Here is a 17,908-nt window from a genome sequence, read left to right as displayed (position 1 = left end):
CTCCACTTCTTGCGAATCGTCAAGTTCGAGAGAGTTCACGCGTAGTAGAACTTCACGAGATCCTCTTCAGGCTTCCCCATCTCCCACAACGCTGAAACCCCTCATCACCAATCAACCCTCGCAAGCATCCTCCCACTCTAGCAGTGTTGAGATGCTTCAAAAGCACCGGCTGATAGTCCCGCGCTCCGAGCAAACCTTGCGAACTCCCCCTCGCCTTCCAAAAGATATCATTCCGCGTCACAAAGCGTTGCTTCTCACCATCACTGCAGACGGTCGCATCAGCTCCACCCAACCAGCCAACCACCCCCCATGAATCAGGCGGTCACACCGTTTTTGAGGTCGCGCGCCGGTCTTTGGCCCATAGCCTGTTTGCTGCTGCTGTTTTAATCCAACACCACTCCACTCATCAAGCAGCAGAACGCCCTTTTGATTCACCGACTACTCCACCCGATGGGCACGTCGACGGATAGCTGTTGATCCCCACACCAACCTCCACCTCCCATACGGCAGTGCCATGTCGGATTTCCTTTTTACACCCGTTCTCAGTCGAACACCGCTGAGGAGATAAGAGGTTTGAGAACGACCGGCTTTATAGTCGGAGGAAGAAGAAAAGAAGATTAGTCAGCAGAAAAGTAACGTGATCAATACCGGGGACATGTGATTCGGCAAAGGACCGAAGAAAATGGAAACGAGCGGGAGAAGACGTAGCGAAATAAACACTTAAAGTCTAGACAGAACGTCAAGTATACTGCGCGATACTATCGACACTCCCCCTAAATCTCCCCAATCCCCCCACTCTCCTCCTTCTCCCGCTTTGCAATATCCTCCACATTAATCACCGTTCCATTCCGCATACTCGCCTCCAGCTCCTTCTTCGTGACCCGGCACCTCGCGCTGTACTGGCACGTCCCCCTACAGTTATTCCAGAAGCTCTCCTGCACGCACGTGCTCCCCAGCAACTCGACGATCAGCACGACCCAGACCAGCCCCGTCGTCGTGGCGATCAGCTCGAGCGAGTTGAGACCGTCCGCTAGCGGGAGGCAGATTAGGATGATGGCGACGGCGAAGCGGACGGCGAGCCGCTTGTTCTTCAGTAAGCGTTGATTTGGGATGGTTTTGTAGACGTGCGTCTTGGAGATGACGCCCATGCAGGCGAGGGCGATGCCGAGGCCGGCGCAGTAGAACCAGCGCTGGCCGTTGCTGATGTCCGCCTCCGAGCGCGGGAGGTAGGTCTCGTAGAGGGTTTCGGGGTCGGAGTCCGGGGTGTCGTGGGCGAGCACGAGCTTGCTCAGGGCAGCGGACGAGATGACGAAGGACATGATGAAGGGGAGGTGGATGCTCATCCAAGTCAGCGCGCTGAAGACGTGCCGCCGGATGGCGTGGGTGTGTAGATTGAAGCTGTCGATTTCGAAGTAGAGCCAGTTGAAGGCGAAGGCTTGGAGGAGGCCGAGGACGGCTTTGCCGAAGAAGGCGTTGATCCCGAAGGCGGCATTGTTCTCGTAGAGGAGGCCGACGACGGAGTAGCCGAAGACGAGGGTGACAAAGGCGCCGGTGCGTTCGATTTTATGCTCGATGTTGGCGCCTGGGAAGAACTCGAAGCGCTTCTTTGTCCATTCGAGGAGGCGGGGGCTGAAGTTTAGCCAGGCGCCGCCGCGCTGGAAGGCTACAACTATGCTGGCGCCGAAGAGGTCGAGGAAGATGGCGATCCAGATGAGAGCCTGCCGGTTGGGCTCTTCGACGTGGATGCTACCGATCCAAATAATTGAGGGGACGACTAGACTAATGGCATTGGCTATCTACCGAACTATTAGGCTGGTCTCTCACTACTTGAAAATATATGCTTACCATTGCAGCTCGGACCATCGGAATCACATAGCCATGCCACACGTAAGCGCATGCCATGAACAGCCTAGCTGCGAGGTAGAAGCCGATGAGAGAGGCATACGTCTCTTCCATGAAGTCTGCCATGTTAGTGGTGAAACCGAGTAGACCTGTATTATGGTAAGTATATAAGCACCCAACACGATCGGCGATGATACACTAGAGTCGGGAATAAAAGTACTTACAGGTAAGAACCCATATTACGGCGAACCTCCGGAGTATATCATCGGAATCGAACCAGGCAATGAGAACCGAGATATCAGACCAGAACTTCCACCCCAAGATGAATGTAATGGCAAACTTGAGGAGAGACTGGCCGGTCGCGTGCTCGGCAGCATTATCACCGGAGATGGCAATGATGCCGACGTAGAGGAGATCCACGAAGAGTTCATAGCTGGCTACCTCCTGGGATTCCTGGGCACGCCAGAGTAGGCCTTTGTGGAAATATTGCCGGACAATTGGCTTCTTGTAGAAACTGCATCGTAGCGTAAGAATTTTTACCTTGATACCGAAAAGCGGAGATCGGAAATACCTCATGATTTGCCCATGACCCTTTTCTGCGTCCCAGTCCGCTTTTGATTCATGCAGACTACTTGCTCCATCGCCGTACGTGGAGTTGTTCGATGAGCCTTCGGGGCTTTCCCTTGTCCCTTTTCGATACATCAGAGCGTGCACTAGGAATGAAGCGGCCAAAAGCAAAGATGAAGGAAAAGGAAACAGAAGAGGAGAGCAATTAAGAATCACATCAGCGTGTTCATTGAAACCCTTTAGAAGTACGAGAGAAGTAAAGAACTCACTCAAATGCGCCGAATACCCATACTTCGAAAAATTCGCATCCAACTGCACCGCATGCCGCGAAACCGCATGCAGCTCCTCCGAAAGCGTATCAAGTTCCCGAATCACGCGTTCAAACTCATCGACAATATCTCCTATCACCAAATCAGCAACCACCCTCAACTACAACAAAAAACAAAACAAACTAAACGATAAACCCACCATGCTCCTCCCTCATCCGTCTCTGCTTCCCCTCCGTCCACTGCTGACTATCCCTCAGCGCCTCAATATGCTCCTCGGTCCCATGGATCACCAGATCAAACGTCCCCTCCTTCTCGCTAACACTCAGCGTGCGCTTCAGCTTCTCCGCTTCGTCGGGCGAACCCGCAATGTGCACTCGCCGCCCATCAGGCCTGAGAAAGTGCCGCAGCCGCCGGCCCGTGTGATGGAGATGGTGATGATGCTGGTGTTGATTTTGATGCGAGACAGCCGTGGGCGCGACGGAGACGCTATCGCCGGGGGTGGGCGTGGCCGCCATATTGCCCGAAAACGAGATTGAGATATACAGATGGGAAACGGGTAGAGTAACAGGACGAGCTGTCCAGCTCGTTCCCCTTCACCGCAGTTCTACGTGAAAATAACACCTCTCTTCTCCGCCGCGTCACCGGTTACCTAGCCCTAGCGAACCTTCGCGAAAGAAAAAGGCGAAAGAAAAAAGAAACTCGCAGTCACGACACCTTGGCGTATCTATCTCGCGGACAGGGCAGGGCGCTCTTCCGCCTCATAAAAACCCCCTCCGCCCAGATCTCCGCTCGATCGGGCCAGCTGAAAGAAGCGTGGCTGGCCTTGGCGGGGTGCGTTTATTGGAGAAGTGAAGACCAAGGGACCCGCCCGCGCATGAATAAGCATGACTGCTAGTGCCGCGGTGGGCTAGGTATATTACAAAGAAGCTCGGCGGCGCTTGGGGGTTTGTTACGCGCGTGGGGGTAGCCGGGTCTGGGATTCGAGGGGAGGGGCGAATGGCGAGTGGCGGATCTTTGTAAGGTTGGCGTAATGGGTTTTAAAGTACGGGATGGTGATTTTTTGGGCTAAGGGGCCTGGGAGGGGAGGGCTAGTGAGGCCTAAGGCAGTGAGCGGGAGAGATCGGTTTCTGAGCCAGAAAGGTACCATAGTAGTTATGTTATTTGCAAGTGTAGATCTCGCGAGTAGCTTAAAAAGATCATTGTGGGTTCACGAGCATTTGACAAGCCGATAGCGTGGCCGTGTAGATATTAAGCGCCTTCCTTCAACCCTTGATATTCATGGTGGTAGGATATATCTGTGAAACAGGAAAGGAAAAGCCCCTCAGGTTCATGTGATTACCGACAAACTCCCATTTGCCAACCCGTCTATCAATACTTAGAACCAACAGCTTGAACGAACATGCGAGAAAATGCAACTACACTCAACGAAATAACAGTGTAGCTCTGCTGTTATCTCAGTAGATCGAATGTAGACTAAGACATCCAAACGCCCCTTTAGTGTTTTGCGGTGACCTTGTCACCAGTGAGCTTCTCAACAGCATCCTTGGCACTGTTCATCCGTTAGCTATGCTCTCCCCTCGAGATAATGATAGAAACTTACACATCGCCCAAAGCAACCATGCAGACCGTTTGCCAAACGCCGAGAGCAATTCTAGGAGTAACGCCACGATACAAGCCCTTCATGCCGTTGTTGCTGTAGATATACTTCGCCGCCGAGCTGACGGTCAGCTTCTTCGGCCGGTTGGGGTCGACGGTCTTGCTCTGCATCTCCACGCGGATGACCTCGATAGGCTGGTTCCAAGCACTGAGGCCACCACCCACGGCGCTAGCAAGAATCTTCTCCCAAACGCCCAGCTTCTCCGTGTCGCCCTTGCCAGTGATCTTTCGGATACCGTTCTCAGCGACACGTGAAAGACCAAAGCGGGAACCCCAGTTCGTGACCTGGCGGACCGCAACAGCGTTGACACCCTTGTTGATACCGCGGATACCCTCGGCGCGGTAGATGCCCATGAAGGTCTGAAGCGTTCCCGGCGGCTTCTGGCCCGAGGCCGCGACCTTGTGCTTGGTGATCTCCACCGTCTTCATGCAGGTGCAGAAGCCCATTGTTGCGTAGGCCTGGGCAAGACCGCCTGTCATGCCTCCAGTTATCCCGGCGACGAAATCGGGGGCACCGAAGCTTTTGGCGTAGAACTCGGCTTCCGAGGCGACGAAGAGGAGGACGGCGCCTTTGGTCGAGGCTTCAATCCACGCCCAGGGGATAAGACCTTGGTAGACTGTAATCCAGATATTAGCACACGCTCGGTATCGCCTCCAAGTTTTGCGGCCGGGAAACTTACATCCAAGCACCCCTCCACGACTCCAGATTCTCGCAATAGCTCCGGCCATGCCGTCAGCCCGGTTTGCAGCCATCGTCGTCTTGGTCACTTCCAACGGCTGTCATCCCAAGTCAGCTATCTTATCCTCCCAAAACGACTCGAAATCCAGGAAATTTACCTGTCCCAAAGTTGTCACTCTGCAAAAGACGTATTAGCGCTTGCTCTTCTCTTGCGTAGCTTATCGCGCTGTCACTTACTCGAACATGTTCAATCCAGCTCCGACTGCCCTCAAAAAGCACCGGTTAGCTCCAAACTCCCTCAACGGCGATTTTCGGGGGCAGACTCACGCAACAGATTGCTGAACTTGACGGGCTTCTTCTCCAGCTTCTGCGGCGCAGAAGCCGTTCCGGCTATGGGCGCGGATGCGGACATAATCTGTAGAGGTGGAGGTTGCGTACGGGGCCCTGACCAAGGGAGTTGGGTGCTTCTTCGCGGGGAGGAAAAGTGAAAGCTGGAGATAGAGGGATCGGAGCGAACGGACGGGGGCGAGACGGTTTTGTGAGAACCGGGCTGTCAGCGTCGGGGTTCGTGGCTGGAGCTTAGGGACTCGAGTTCGGGAGGTTTGGTTGAAGACGCGGCGGATATGATTGCTTATGGTGACCTTGCCTTGGCAGAATTTGTGAACGTCCTCCGAGGCCGGCGTCGGGCTAAGTTCCACGGTTGAGGTTGGGCCTGGCTTGTGACAGGCCGTTGAATCTAGCAATTCGCGGCGATTCCATCCTCACGAATGAATGGCTTCAATTTCTGCAATACAATTCACTTTTTCATGCATGAGTCTCCCTCAGTGTGACACCAAAACCCCGGCGCCTAAACCTCCCGAACCATTTTCCAATATTTGTTGAGGCTTTCACACCTTCGGGTCCCCAAAGAAACTCAGCTCGCGCATCATTCACGGGCTCGACTGCGCCCGTCTCACACCGCCGCCGGACAATCCACTGCACGCCCACGCTTTTTCTGAGCCCGCGCAATCTGCAGCCCGCGTCTTTGAGGAGCAACAAGGGCTCCACTTCGGTCACCGTACCACGATCCAGGAACAGAGTCCGATCGGCTTTTGCTAGGCCGGCGATCTCCGCGCAGCAGTCCTGCCGCTCTCTGATTGGAGAACTATTCACCATATTTCGATGCCTTATTCACATGTGCAGGCCAGGCAGATGGTATCATGGAGAGAGTAGACATTTCAAGCACCCGCTAAACGACGGTAATATTACAAGTTGCACCCTAACCAAACCAAAGGCAGGAAGAAAAGCCATACCTGCTGTCCTTGCCGGGTCCTGGATGCTCCCTATTCTATCAGTACACAGAAGTCGTTTCAGTCTTAACCACCTCCACATGTCTCCTGCACCTGTTTCGCTCCATATACGTGGAACGATTTATAGCGTTGCGCCGACCAGTTTCGCGTATGCCTCGGTGCTGAACGACTTGGGTCGCTCGATGGGAGCGCCAACGGCACGGTCAATGATGAGTTGAGGAAGGACACCGATCGCGCGGGAGACACCGAAGAGGACGGTGTAGAAGTTCTGCTCAGTGAGGCCGTAGTATTGGAGGAGGACACCGGAGTGCGCATCGACGTTGGGGTAGGGGTTCTTGGTCTAACGCATAGATTTAGCAATTTGATAAAAGAAGTTAGTAAGCGCAACGCACCTTTCCGTGCTCAGTGAGGACACCAGGGGCAATCTTGTAGACCTGGCTGACAAGCTTGAACATTGGGTCATCGGGAAGATGCTTTTGTGCAAATTCGCGCTGGGAAACGTAGCGGGGGTCGGTCTTTCGTAGCACGGCGTGGCCATAACCTGGGACGACTTGGCCAGCCTTGAGGGTAGACCACAGGTAGTCAGTGATGGCCTGGTCGCTCAAGTCGTTGCCGATGGCCTTCTTCATCTTGGTTAGCCAGCTAAGTACTTCCTGGTTGGCCCTATCACGTGTTAGCGAGTCTCTCAGCACCAGATTAAAATACACTCACAACCCGTGTAGGGGACCGGCGAGACCGTTGAGACCAGCAGACAGGGACAGCATAGGCGAAGAGAGGGCGCTTCCAACCAAGTGGGTAGTATGCGCGCTGACGTTTCCACCCTCGTGGTCGGAGTGGATGGTCAGGTAGAGTCTCATCAGCTCAACGAAGTCGCTGTTCTCAGCAAAGCCGAGCTGGTTGGCCAGGTTGTAACCATAGTCCTTGTCCTTCTGGACGGGCGCAACCTTGCCATCCTTGTAAACGTTGCGGTAGATCTTTGCGGCGATGGTGGGGAGCTTGGCAATCAAGTCCATCGAGTCCTCGAAGGTATGTTGCCAGTATTCCGCCTTCTTCATACCCTTTGCGTATGCCTTGGCGAAGGAAGACTCATGCTCGAGAGCAGTGACGGCCAAAGAGAACTGGGCCATTGGGTGGAGGTCGCTAGGGCAGCGGTCGATGATCTCCTCAATGAACTTGGGGACAGCGGAGCGGGCAGCCCACTCAGCAGAGAGATCGCGGACCTGTTGCTCTGATGGCACCTCGCCAGTCAAGAGAAGCCAGAAAAGACCTGGGATTGTTAGCAATGGCCGTGAAAGCACTCAATTGCTATTTACCTTCTGGCAGCGGCTCAGAGCCACCGGGGGCCTTTGGTAGGACTTCCTGGCATTGTGGAATCTACGTTTGGTCAGTACCTCAGATCTTCAGGTAATTTTGGGGGCGACTGACGGTCTTTCCACGGAATCGGATACCCTCCTCAGAATCTAGGACAGATCCCTACCAATTGTAAGCTTATCTCTTCCCATCGACTTGCGCACATGCGAGCGGCAACCAACCTCCCAGACAAGCGACTTGATGCCGCGAGCACCGCCATAGACCTGGTCGAGAGTGACCTCCCCGATCACTGTGTTGCCGTGTTCCCTATCGTGCGAAATTAGTGGGGAGGCCGCGGATGTCCCGGAGTATTTGCAATTCTCACTTGCGGAGCTTTTTGATCTTTTCGATCTCTTCTGGCAGCTTCGCAGCGAAGGTCTCCTTGAGGGACTACAGGATGTACAATTAGCCTCGGACTCGATTCGACAAAGTGCGATCTGGTGCTAGCTCACCGCTGATTTGCTTGTGGAGTAGTTGCGGAAGCCATTGAAGGCGGCGGCGGATCTCCAGGGAGCAGAGGCCGACGCCGTCAACGACGAACGGAAGGCCGTGGAGGACAATCGGAGGGCGGAGGCCATGGCTGATGTGGTGGACGAGGAGTGGGTTGAGGTGGTGAGGGCGAGCAGAGAGTGTAAGAATGACAGAGTGGAGAAAAAAAGAAAGCTTGGTTGAGTCGGTCCCAGCTGTCCCGTTGAGGATCGGCCACGAAAAACGACCCTGGTCAGGCTTTGCGCCGCCGGACTTGTTGACGTCGGCACGGCGGGCGGGATATGACGCGGGTCTCCAACCGCCTGCAGCAGTGTGAATGTCTCAGCCCGGCCAGTAAGATCGTCGCTATAATGTTCGGTGTGCGAAAGGCGCCCAAGACTGATCTTTACATGTCTTTCCGTCCCACCAGAGTTGAGATATCACTATTCTACTACTTATCTACTAACAACGCCCTTCCATTCCCTACAGAGCGTCCCGAGGTACAGTCGGCTACTGACCATCTCGGAATCCAAAGAGGCCATGCGATTGGACAAAAGACGTCGGATGGAAGGATTATCCCTACGATTCGTCTAGAATCAGCCTGGAGTTCGGGCACTCAGCTTGGCAAGGCCATGGAAGATGCGAATGGGGTGATTTGGAGGTGAATGGCTGCGTTCCAGTTCGATCGAGTATTGACATAGAGTGGTTGTCGACGAGTTGGAGTCTCGTCCACGTGCATTTTATTCTCTGAGACCCGCACAAATCGCGAAATTGCATCTACAATGCCTCGTCATAGAAATCCGCACACTCTTTTGCCGCTGTAATATGAAGAGCTTCATAGTATTTTCTACATTCGGAATAAGAGAAAACTTCTGCACTCTGAACAACTAGTAAACTCATGAGACTAGCCCAGACAGCGTCAACAGGGTGTACGCAGATTGAAAGTGTATTTGCTCCGTTAGAACGTGGAAGCCCAATAGTTAGACAGTGAGGCAGGTGTACGGATTTCTGCGACGATGCATTGTAAGCTACCGCTGTAATGAGACTCTGCCAACCACGAACCCCTCTGTACAGCACCTCTTTACGTCCGGTGGTCACTCTCTAATATCAAGCCACAGACTTACCGTATAAGGGAGCAACTCCGGACGCCTTTAGGGAATAGCAACGTTCTAGCCAATAAATCCTCAAGCCGGTTGAGTACTAGCCCAGAAAAGAGGTATACCAGGATGGACTCAGTTTGGCGCTATGTTCACCGCACGTGAAGAGATGCTGTAGTCAGCTAGCACGCTGCACCCCATGCAGCAGCATGGCTTCGGCGCTTGAAGCATGCTCGTGAATGTGATGGAGATGCTAGTGGGCCAATCACGGCGCGCATCCCCTTTCGCTCTAGCCAGGCTTGGCGTGAGCCAGGACCTTTCTACAACTGGCGCGGAGCGGTTGTCTTCGACGAACACGACAGCATCTCCTGAGTAGCCATCGCCACACCCTCTCTCGCATTTCACTCTCAATAGCTCTAGTCCGCGCCGTGACTGTCGCGACTGCCGCGACTGCTTCACTTCACCAGTATTGTAAATCGTGACGCGCTCGGGCTTTCCTCAGCTCGCGGACTTCCTCTTGCAGTCCAGTCCGTCTCCTTGGCTGAAGTATCATCAGCGCCAGCTCTCCCAGTCACACCGTACAACCTAGACCTTTCCACTTCAGATTGAGACTCGGTCGTATTCGCGCCCACAGGGTCCATGTGTTTGCCCCGATCTTCTTCCATCTGCAGTTGACCTTCTTAGAGACTCTGCCGTCCTCGTAGCCGCTCCAGCTCTTGCAGACGAAACGAGCTGAGCTTACTCTAGCCGTCACCGTCGAAGCAGAAAACTTTTCCTTGACTCTCAGAGACGTTCTCACTACAGCGCAACAACAGGGAAAGTCGGGAAATACCTTCCGCTGGTCTTGCAGTAGCCATGCCGCCGCCCATGGAGGAGCTTGAATCTTTGCTGCAATCTCTACAGGCTCTGAAACCGCCTGGAGCAACAAAACCGAAGATTGACGCCATCACCTCACTCTCCATCAACAACATCCGGGTATGGCCTGGCGATCTTCTTGCGCTATTGCGCCTCGTTCTGAGCATTGGCTAACCGCGAGTCACTGCAGGCCGCCTCGACCATTGTCCAAAAGATCAACACCCAATTCCAGAATAGCCCTATCACCCACAAGCTTGGGGTGCTCTATGTTGTAGACTCCGTGACCCGACAATGGGTGGAGATGATTCGCAAATCCGGACAAGCATTCACTCACAATGCCACCGAAGGAACATATGCGTTTGGGGTCCAGAGGATGTCGGACACGCTTCCCTTGATGATGAAGCCGTTGATCGAGTCTGCGCCAGACAACCAAAAGGAAAAGATTGTGAAACTAGTTGATATCTGGGAGAAGAGCCAGACCTTTCCGCTTCAAATGCTTACCAGCTTCAGGGAGCAGTTGAAGACACCAAAAACAGGTAAGGCGCTAAGAAACACAATGTGCACGGTAACGCTAGCATTTCCTCTTCGTCTGATTCTAACTCTTTCCCTCTGTAGTTCCTCCTCCATACAAGCCACCAGGAGAAACCTCAACGAACAACCCAGGATCCGCTGCGCCAATTCCAGCTCAGGCTGCGCCCAGCAACGGCCAAGCAGCTGCTCCGAGACCTGATGTGAATGCTGCTCTTGCTGCGCTAGTCAATGTTCTCAACCCGGCAGCCCCTCAGCCTATATATCCTGCTCAGCCTCAGTATGGCACAAATGGACATGCCCCTGGGCCTGGTAGTCATTATGCGCCTCCTGTCAATTCTTCTGCTGCTCCTGTTTTCCAGACAGCGCTGGGTATGCCTGTTCCCAGTGATTTGATGACGCAGTTGTTCCAAGCTGTGACGCAAGGGACAATACGACCAGAACAGGCCACTCAGATCATAGAAATGGTGCAAAACTCTGCTACTGCCGCACCAGCCCAGCCCTCTATTCCGACTCGGACTGAGGAAGCCTATCAGAATGGTCAAGGCAATGGCCATCAGCAAGAGCATTCGGGTAATCAAGCGCATGATCCAAGACCGGGCGGACAGAACGCCCCCAATGTTCAACAAGGTCTCTATCGTGACCGTAGTCAGTCCCCGCCGCGTCGCCGCGTAAGTCCATCACATAGGAGAGGAAGCCCTCCGCAGCGGCGAGATAGTCCAACATATGGCGTATACGACCCATCGTCTATTTCTCAAGCTAATAACGGAGGTCGACAGCAGCACAGCGATCGCGGTCGTGGGCGTGGTAAACGCCAACGTACTCCACCGGGTCAGCGCCGTCAGCAGAGCCCAACGGTGAAGGGCCCTTCTCGTGGTCCCCAAGCCAAGTTCGTCGAATATGACGATTCTCTGCCTAGAGATTGTATTCGGGTTCTTAGCCGAACTCTATTTGTCGGAGGGGCGACGTAAGTGGGCTCAATTGTCTTTTTTTTCCTAAACAGTCTCTTCGGAAACTAACAAGCGTCAAGTGGTACCGAACGTGAGCTACGTGACATCTTTGGCATGTTTGGCAAAGTCCAAACTTGTATTGTCAATCATGACAAGCGGCATGCATTTGTCAAGATGGTTAACCGGCATGATTCACTTGCCGCTAGAGAGGGCATGGAGCGATCCGAAAAATCTCATGATCCTAGCATCTCAGCAAAAGCCCGACAAGTAAGTTTTCTTTACCGACCAAGACTGGTAGGAGACTTACCTTCTGTTAGACACGATGGGGTGTTGGCTTCGGCCCACGTGACTGCGCCGACTACCATACCGGCATCAGCATCATCCCAATCAATCGACTGACCGAGGCTGATCACAAATGGGCTATGACTGCGGAGTACGGCGGTACCGGTGGTATTCCGGTTGCGCCCGGCATGGTCTTCGAAGAGCCCGACATCGAGATTGGCGCTGGAGTTTCGTCGAAAGGTATGCTCATTGCTAGCCTAAGGATATCCAATACTGACATCCTGAAGCCATCAGCCGTCGTATCGTTCCTGAGACGACGGGAACTAGACGTGGAGGCTTCGGAGTAGTGAATGTTACTCCCCGAGCCGCCGAGCCGCCTAACCCACCACCTCGGTATCGTAAGCCAGATCGACCTGAACCGCGACGTGCATCTCCCAGACTTGAGGCTATCACTGGTGTCCCCCCCCCTGTTCCAGGCTTTGGCTTCCAGATTCCTGGCATGCGTTCTAACTACTAGGTGTCTATAATGAGACTTGTAGGCCCTGTCTTCCAAAAACATAACCCAAAGGCATCATAATGTCTTCGATATCCGGGAGTAGACCACCTTTAAAAGTATGGCCGGAATGCCATTTCGCTAGGTGGAAGAAAAAAGTTACTGCTTTCTATGAAGCTTTCCCTGGCGCCCAAAAATTGGACTTCTAACTTTCTAACGTGCTATCAAAGCCGTTCCGGCAGCACAGGTGTTGGTGGATCTTTTCCTCTTGTACTTCAGCATCGGAGGCAACCTCTTGCATAGTTTGCGCGGATCGGTGGTATTTCCCTCGGATTCTCGCTGCAAGCGGTGCATAGCGTGGCGTTTGGGTTTGACGACTCTTCAAGTGCTGCGGTCCTACTCTAATACCTTCGAGGTGCTTGCAATGGACCTGCCTGGCAATAACTCTTCCTTTCTGTACCAATATGTTTCAGTAGTACTCCTCCGGTATGCATCCTGGGAGCTTCAAAAAAATGCATGCTTTTCAGTAACCAATCCAAACTTGAGTGAAGGGCTATCATTCATCGTGATTTGACCCATCCAAGAGCCGGAGATCTATCTATTTTCTCCCATATATGCAACCAGCCATGCAAACCACCAACCATGCAAAGCGTCATCCCCCCCTCCCCTAATTCTCCTCCCAATCCAAGCCAAACCGCCCCTCGACATTCACATACTCCCGCAAGCACACAACCACCTCCTCCGCGCTCAACGCCTCAACCATAATCCCCGCGCAGTCCCGCTTGATGAACCCCTCGCCCACGGCCTTCTGCACCCACCCGACCAGCCCGTCCCAGAAGCCCTCGACGTTGTAGATGACCACCGGCATCGCGTGGATCCCCAGCTGGTTCCACGTCGTCACCTCCATCAGCTCCTCCAGCGTGCCGTAGCCGCCGCTCAGCGCGACGAAGCCGCCGCCCGCCCCGCCGCGCACGACGGCTTCGGCCATGAGGCGCTTGCGCGTGTGCATGTCTTTTACGATGGCGGTGTGGCCTAAGAGGGAGGTGGGGGAGGGGCTTTGTTGCTCGTGTTTTACGAGGGCGGCGGGGATGATGCCGAGGACGGAGGAGGAGCCTGAGAGGGAGACGAGGGTGCGCGCGACTTCGCCCATCAGGCCGGTGGTGCCGCCGCCGTAGACGAGGGAGAGCTCGTGGGTGGCCATGGCGTGCGCGAGGGCGCGGGCGGCGGCGAGGTGGGTGGGGGAGGAGCCGGGGTTGGCGCCGCAGCTGGAGGGAGGGAGGGAGGGTTAGTGGGGTGGAGGTATAGGGGATTGTATGGGGTTGGGAGTGGGAACTGGGGAATGGGGAATGGGGAATGGGCTTGTGTGAAGGGTGGGGAGCAATTGGTAGAGTGTTGAGGGCGGGGAGTGTATCGAGGGAGATGTTTCAGTGAGCTGGAAGTAATGAATACTTACAAGACGCAAACTACAGGGCCTTTGAGCTTGGGTATAGCGTCGGCTGGGGTGAGTGCCGTGGTAGTGGAAGCCATGATGGTGGTGGTGAGAAGAGAGTGTTTGGTTGTAGAAATATTCTAGGGTGTGCGGGCTGTAGAGGTTTAACTTCAACTGCTCACCAACACTTCAAACGGGAGAATGAAAGCGACAGTATTTATAGGGAGATTGCCTCGATATAACCCTTCGAATCCTTCAGCGATTGACTCACTATTGTATAGTGACTGTCGGCGTGCTCCGAAAATACAGAAATGTGTTGTTGTGGTGCCCCCACTCTGTATCTAAGATGTTGCGTCAGATGCCGCTTGTCCTAATTCACTTTAGCAATCCCATATTTCCTACAGGGTCCCGCTTACCTCCGTCCGTTGTCACCACCACCTGTTTGATATCTTCCTACGGTATATCCTGTTACACTGTCACGATGCCCGAACCCGAGCAAGAAGCCCAGCAGGGCGGTGGAGTAAGTGCCCTCGATGACCAATGCGCTCCTAACAGCAGTTTTCCACGGCTAGGTACTGACACTGCTTTAGATGATGCGCAATGTGCTCCAGAGCATCGGTATCTTCCTCTTAGTCCAGTTTGCTCTGAAGCAATTCGGAGGTATCGGAGGCGCGTCGCCGGCTACTATGACTCCGGGTGACGACGTCTCGAAGGGCAGCGTGGCGCCAGGTCCCAATGCCAACGTACCTATCCCCGCATACTCGATGCGTCCCGACCATATCGATCCGGCTGTGCCATGGAACCCTGTGCCGCAAGCTGTTGCGCCGATTTGGCCTGAGCCAACCGAGCTGGATATATTGATGTACATCTCGCCGTCGTTGATTATGCCGTCGCTGAAGAACATGCCCGAGGAATCGCTCCTCATTGAAGAGAAGGGATTCAAGTTTGGTGACTATAACGAGAAGCGGGAGGTCAATACCGAGTTCCCGGTCCCGAAGGAGGTTCAGAACAACGGAACACTGTTTGCGCACTTCTATGTTGGCCAGTCGGGTAGTGTGCTGGATCCTACCGCACCAAACTATGACAATTCGAAGGCATACCATTTCTACCGGTCCTTGACCCAATACCTCCCGAAGAAGAAGGTCAAAAAGACGCGCAACTTGCTTGCTAGCGCAAATGAGACTGCCGAACAGGACATCGAGGATGCGGCTCCGAAGACCATTGCCTCGTACTACCATTCCAACTTCACGATATCTTTGATTCCGGATGGCGGTGTGCAGAACTACCCAGTTTTGCATCCAGGTGTGCGACAGTATATTACACTTGAACAGACAGGGGCTAGAGACTCGACTGGTCAGAATGGCTGGTACTATCCCATTGTCTTTACCAACACCTTCTGGCAGCTTAAGAAGCATATGACGGAGCTCAATTCGACCGTTACTACACTTCCGTTGAACGTGCACCTGAACCATCTCGCCAACTGGAAGTTCTCCATCATAGCTGCCATGGATGAGGGCTTGAAGGCACAGGCGGCCGCTGCGGCATCAGGCCAGGCTGCCCCAACTGGCGGCGACGGATCTGAAATGGAAATGTTCAAAGAAATCCTCCTCGACAGTAACTCGTACCTCCTCGGCCTTACCTTCTTCGTCAGTATTCTCCACATGATCTTCGAAATGCTTGCCTTCAAGAGCGACGTTTCCCATTGGCGCAAGAAGAAGGACAACGTGGGAACCTCGGTGCGCACTATCCTCGCGAACGTCTTCATGCAGAGCATCATCTTCCTCTACCTCATGGACAACAACGACAACACATCGTGGATGATCCTCTTCGGTCAGGGCATGGGCATTGCCATCGAAGCGTGGAAAATCACAAAAGCCGTCAACGTCCGCGTCCGCCCGACCCCCGCAGGGAGCTGGCTGCCATACACCGTGACGTTCGAAGACAAGCACGTCCTGTCCGAAACGGAGAAGAAGACCGAGGAGTACGACCAAATTGCGTTTAAGTACCTCTACCGTGTCGCAGTCCCGCTCCTCATCGCATACGCTATCTACTCCCTCATGTACGAGACCCACAAGAGCTGGTACTCCTTCATCATCGCCACCCTCGTCGGCAGCGTCTACGCTTACGGTTTTCTGATGATGGTGCCGAGTCTGTACATCAACTACCGCCTCAAGTCCGTCGCTCATATGGCTGGAAAGGCGATGATGTACAAGACCTTGAACACCTTTATTGACGACCTGTTTGCGTTTACCATCAAGATGCCGATGCTGCATCGCCTCGCAACGCTCAGAGACGACGTCATCTTCTTCGTCTACTTGTATCAGTCGTATAAGTACAAGGTTGATCACACTAGGGTCAACGAGTTTGGCCAGGGTGGTGATGAGGAGGAGACAGCGAAGCTGGCCGCGAAGCCGCTTACTAGCGCGGCGGGGGCGAGTGTTGAGGGGGAGAAGAAGGTTGAGGCGAAGGATGCGGCGAAGGCGACGGGGAGTGAGAAGGTGAGTCAGGGAAGGAGAAGGAAGTAGATGTATGGACAAGTTGGCAGTGGGAGTGTTATTTGTACTCCCTTTTCAGCTATCAAGTGCAGTAGGCAAGCCAAGAGCGAGCATTGCCGTTTGATGGATTTTTATATATTTGCGCTGTTGGATGCCCATTGGAACTCAATCCTTTAAAAACAGTAGCATAATCCAGTTATTTGGCACAACACAAACATGATGACGTGGAGATCTCATCGAGGGTATTTTCAATTGCTCCCAAGTCTAGAAATGCAGCTTTGAGGCAAACGTCTAATCTAAATGGACGCTGGCATGATAGTGAAATAGCAGACACTGCCAACGGTATCCATTCGGCCCTCGTCAAGTATGCTTCAACCCCTCTTCTTCCCCTTCCCCTGCGCAGGCTCAATCGCCGCGGGCGGCGTTCCACTATCCGTCTTCCCCGCCATCCACGACGCGAGATCGAAGTTCTGGAGCTGGCTTGCGGGCGTGGGGCCGCCGGAGAGCACGCCCTTGCCGCGCATCTCCTCGAACTCGGCCTTGGTTTCTTCATCCACTGCACAAATAAGCTTGTCAGCACATATATCTCGCAAAACCTGACCGTGCGAGAAAGGTGTGGCAGCGCAACTTACTATTCTCCATCAAATACGGCATGCCAAAGATAATAACCATGGAAAACAGCGCCATCAGAATCATCGGGTTCTTCAGGAAACTCAGCGGGTCAACTACATCACCCCATCGTTAGCATCTCATCCCTTTACTACTACTACCACCACCACCACCACCACCACCATCATCATCATCCATCTCCTTTTCAGGAAACAAGGGGAAACTCACAGCCGCCCCGACTCTGATAAAACTCCTTCACCCCCACGGGCCGCACCTCTACCACTACTCCTCCTGCCCCCTCGCCCCGCTTCTCGCCGCGGTTCTCCCACTCGTTGCCCCAGAACGTCTGCCACGCGTCGACTTTCTGTAGACCAGCTCCCCCGGCGGCGGCGGCGGCGGCGGCGGCGGCGGCGGCGACGTCGATGCGCAGCGCTTCGAAGGCGATGTCCCGGCAGTGCACGACGCCGAGGTAGCTGCCGGCGGGCACGTTGTCGAAGACGAAGGTGTTGGCTTTGGTGAGGAGGGCGCGCAGCGGCGGGCCGGAGGATTGCAGCGTGGCGTGGGTGGAGGGCGGGAGGGCGGCGGCCGAGGAGAGGAGCGCGTTGGGGGCTATGGTTAGGGTTAGGCGGGCGGCGGTGGAGAGGGATGTGAAGGCGGTGAGGGCCGCGAGGAGCGGGAGGGGGAGGTGGAGGCGCATTGTGGGAAGCTGGGAGGTTTGGGAGGGGGAGTGGTGGTGTTGCTGAGGTTGAGGTTGGTGGATGGAGGGGGAAGATTGTATGGCCGAGCGCCGGCCGGAGGTTTGGGATAGAGAGGGAAGGTCGTGGCGAGGTTTGGGATAAAAGGTTGTCGTCGTCTTGGGGTCGGCTAACTATAGTGAAGGTGTTGTCTTGGTCATTGAGAAAAATACGTAAGCAGCAAAAACGAGACAGCCGCAGGTCGCGATGCAACTGACTGTCGTCACGACAGCGTTGAAGCAAGGAAGATTGCAGCAGGAGTCGTAGCAGCAGCAGTAGCCACAACAGCAATAGCCAGGGATAGACCTCAGGAGTA

General features: G+C 54.3%; 7 protein-coding genes across 7 annotated transcripts; 2 read left to right on the top strand and 5 right to left on the bottom strand.

Annotated features, from left to right (window-relative positions):
• Window positions 1-344: 344 nt before the first annotated feature.
• BDZ99DRAFT_287152 (uncharacterized protein) lies at window positions 345-3,410 on the bottom strand. Its single transcript, XM_033714070.1, has 6 exons — window positions 2,878-3,410; window positions 2,679-2,810; window positions 2,414-2,531; window positions 2,067-2,356; window positions 1,846-1,991; window positions 345-1,796 (listed from the first exon to the last, which is right to left on the bottom strand). The coding sequence occupies exons 1-6, from the start codon at window positions 3,191-3,193 to the stop codon at window positions 774-776; spliced, it is 2,025 nt and encodes a 674-aa protein (XP_033577660.1). The 5' UTR covers window positions 3,194-3,410; the 3' UTR covers window positions 345-773.
• A 521-nt stretch (window positions 3,411-3,931) lies between these two features.
• BDZ99DRAFT_441239 (mitochondrial DNA replication protein YHM2) lies at window positions 3,932-5,637 on the bottom strand. The gene is made up of 6 exons (XM_033717758.1): window positions 5,341-5,637; window positions 5,251-5,275; window positions 5,172-5,190; window positions 5,015-5,111; window positions 4,279-4,951; window positions 3,932-4,227 (listed from the first exon to the last, which is right to left on the bottom strand). Exons 1-6 carry the CDS (start codon window positions 5,423-5,425, stop codon window positions 4,173-4,175), a joined length of 954 nt encoding a protein of 317 aa, XP_033577659.1. The 5' UTR covers window positions 5,426-5,637; the 3' UTR covers window positions 3,932-4,172.
• A 658-nt stretch (window positions 5,638-6,295) lies between these two features.
• BDZ99DRAFT_287098 (citrate synthase) lies at window positions 6,296-8,326 on the bottom strand. The gene is made up of 8 exons (XM_033714069.1): window positions 8,105-8,326; window positions 7,978-8,042; window positions 7,835-7,919; window positions 7,728-7,775; window positions 7,616-7,676; window positions 7,014-7,569; window positions 6,695-6,965; window positions 6,296-6,642 (listed from the first exon to the last, which is right to left on the bottom strand). The coding sequence occupies exons 1-8, from the start codon at window positions 8,228-8,230 to the stop codon at window positions 6,424-6,426; spliced, it is 1,431 nt and encodes a 476-aa protein (XP_033577658.1). The 5' UTR covers window positions 8,231-8,326; the 3' UTR covers window positions 6,296-6,423.
• A 1,746-nt stretch (window positions 8,327-10,072) lies between these two features.
• On the top strand, window positions 10,073-12,349 carry BDZ99DRAFT_561015 (uncharacterized protein; the record flags this gene model as incomplete). Its single annotated transcript, XM_033727306.1, has 6 exons — window positions 10,073-10,192; window positions 10,263-10,608; window positions 10,688-11,567; window positions 11,631-11,817; window positions 11,868-12,072; window positions 12,120-12,349. 6 exons carry the CDS (start codon window positions 10,073-10,075, stop codon window positions 12,347-12,349), a joined length of 1,968 nt encoding a protein of 655 aa, XP_033577657.1.
• Window positions 12,350-12,897: 548 nt separating this feature from the next.
• Window positions 12,898-14,052, bottom strand: BDZ99DRAFT_441229 (putative lysine decarboxylase). The gene is made up of 2 exons (XM_033717757.1): window positions 13,779-14,052; window positions 12,898-13,590 (listed from the first exon to the last, which is right to left on the bottom strand). Exons 1-2 carry the CDS (start codon window positions 13,850-13,852, stop codon window positions 12,993-12,995), a joined length of 672 nt encoding a protein of 223 aa, XP_033577656.1. The 5' UTR covers window positions 13,853-14,052; the 3' UTR covers window positions 12,898-12,992.
• A 183-nt stretch (window positions 14,053-14,235) lies between these two features.
• BDZ99DRAFT_570021 (cleft lip and palate transmembrane 1) lies at window positions 14,236-16,279 on the top strand (the record flags this gene model as incomplete). Its single annotated transcript, XM_033727948.1, has 2 exons — window positions 14,236-14,274; window positions 14,345-16,279. 2 exons carry the CDS (start codon window positions 14,236-14,238, stop codon window positions 16,277-16,279), a joined length of 1,974 nt encoding a protein of 657 aa, XP_033577655.1.
• On the bottom strand, window positions 16,247-17,595 carry BDZ99DRAFT_462036 (uncharacterized protein). The gene is made up of 3 exons (XM_033719748.1): window positions 17,087-17,595; window positions 16,882-16,974; window positions 16,247-16,805 (listed from the first exon to the last, which is right to left on the bottom strand). The coding sequence occupies exons 1-3, from the start codon at window positions 17,553-17,555 to the stop codon at window positions 16,621-16,623; spliced, it is 747 nt and encodes a 248-aa protein (XP_033577654.1). The 5' UTR covers window positions 17,556-17,595; the 3' UTR covers window positions 16,247-16,620.
• Window positions 17,596-17,908: the final 313 nt, after the last annotated feature.

The sequence above is a fragment of the Mytilinidion resinicola genome, assembly GCF_010093595.1.
Source record: "Mytilinidion resinicola strain CBS 304.34 unplaced genomic scaffold BDZ99scaffold_8, whole genome shotgun sequence".
In the NCBI taxonomy this organism is placed as follows: domain Eukaryota; kingdom Fungi; phylum Ascomycota; class Dothideomycetes; order Mytilinidiales; family Mytilinidiaceae; genus Mytilinidion; species Mytilinidion resinicola.
Note: the sequence above shows the minus strand (reverse complement) of the source record. Positions and strands in the feature narration are given on the sequence as shown.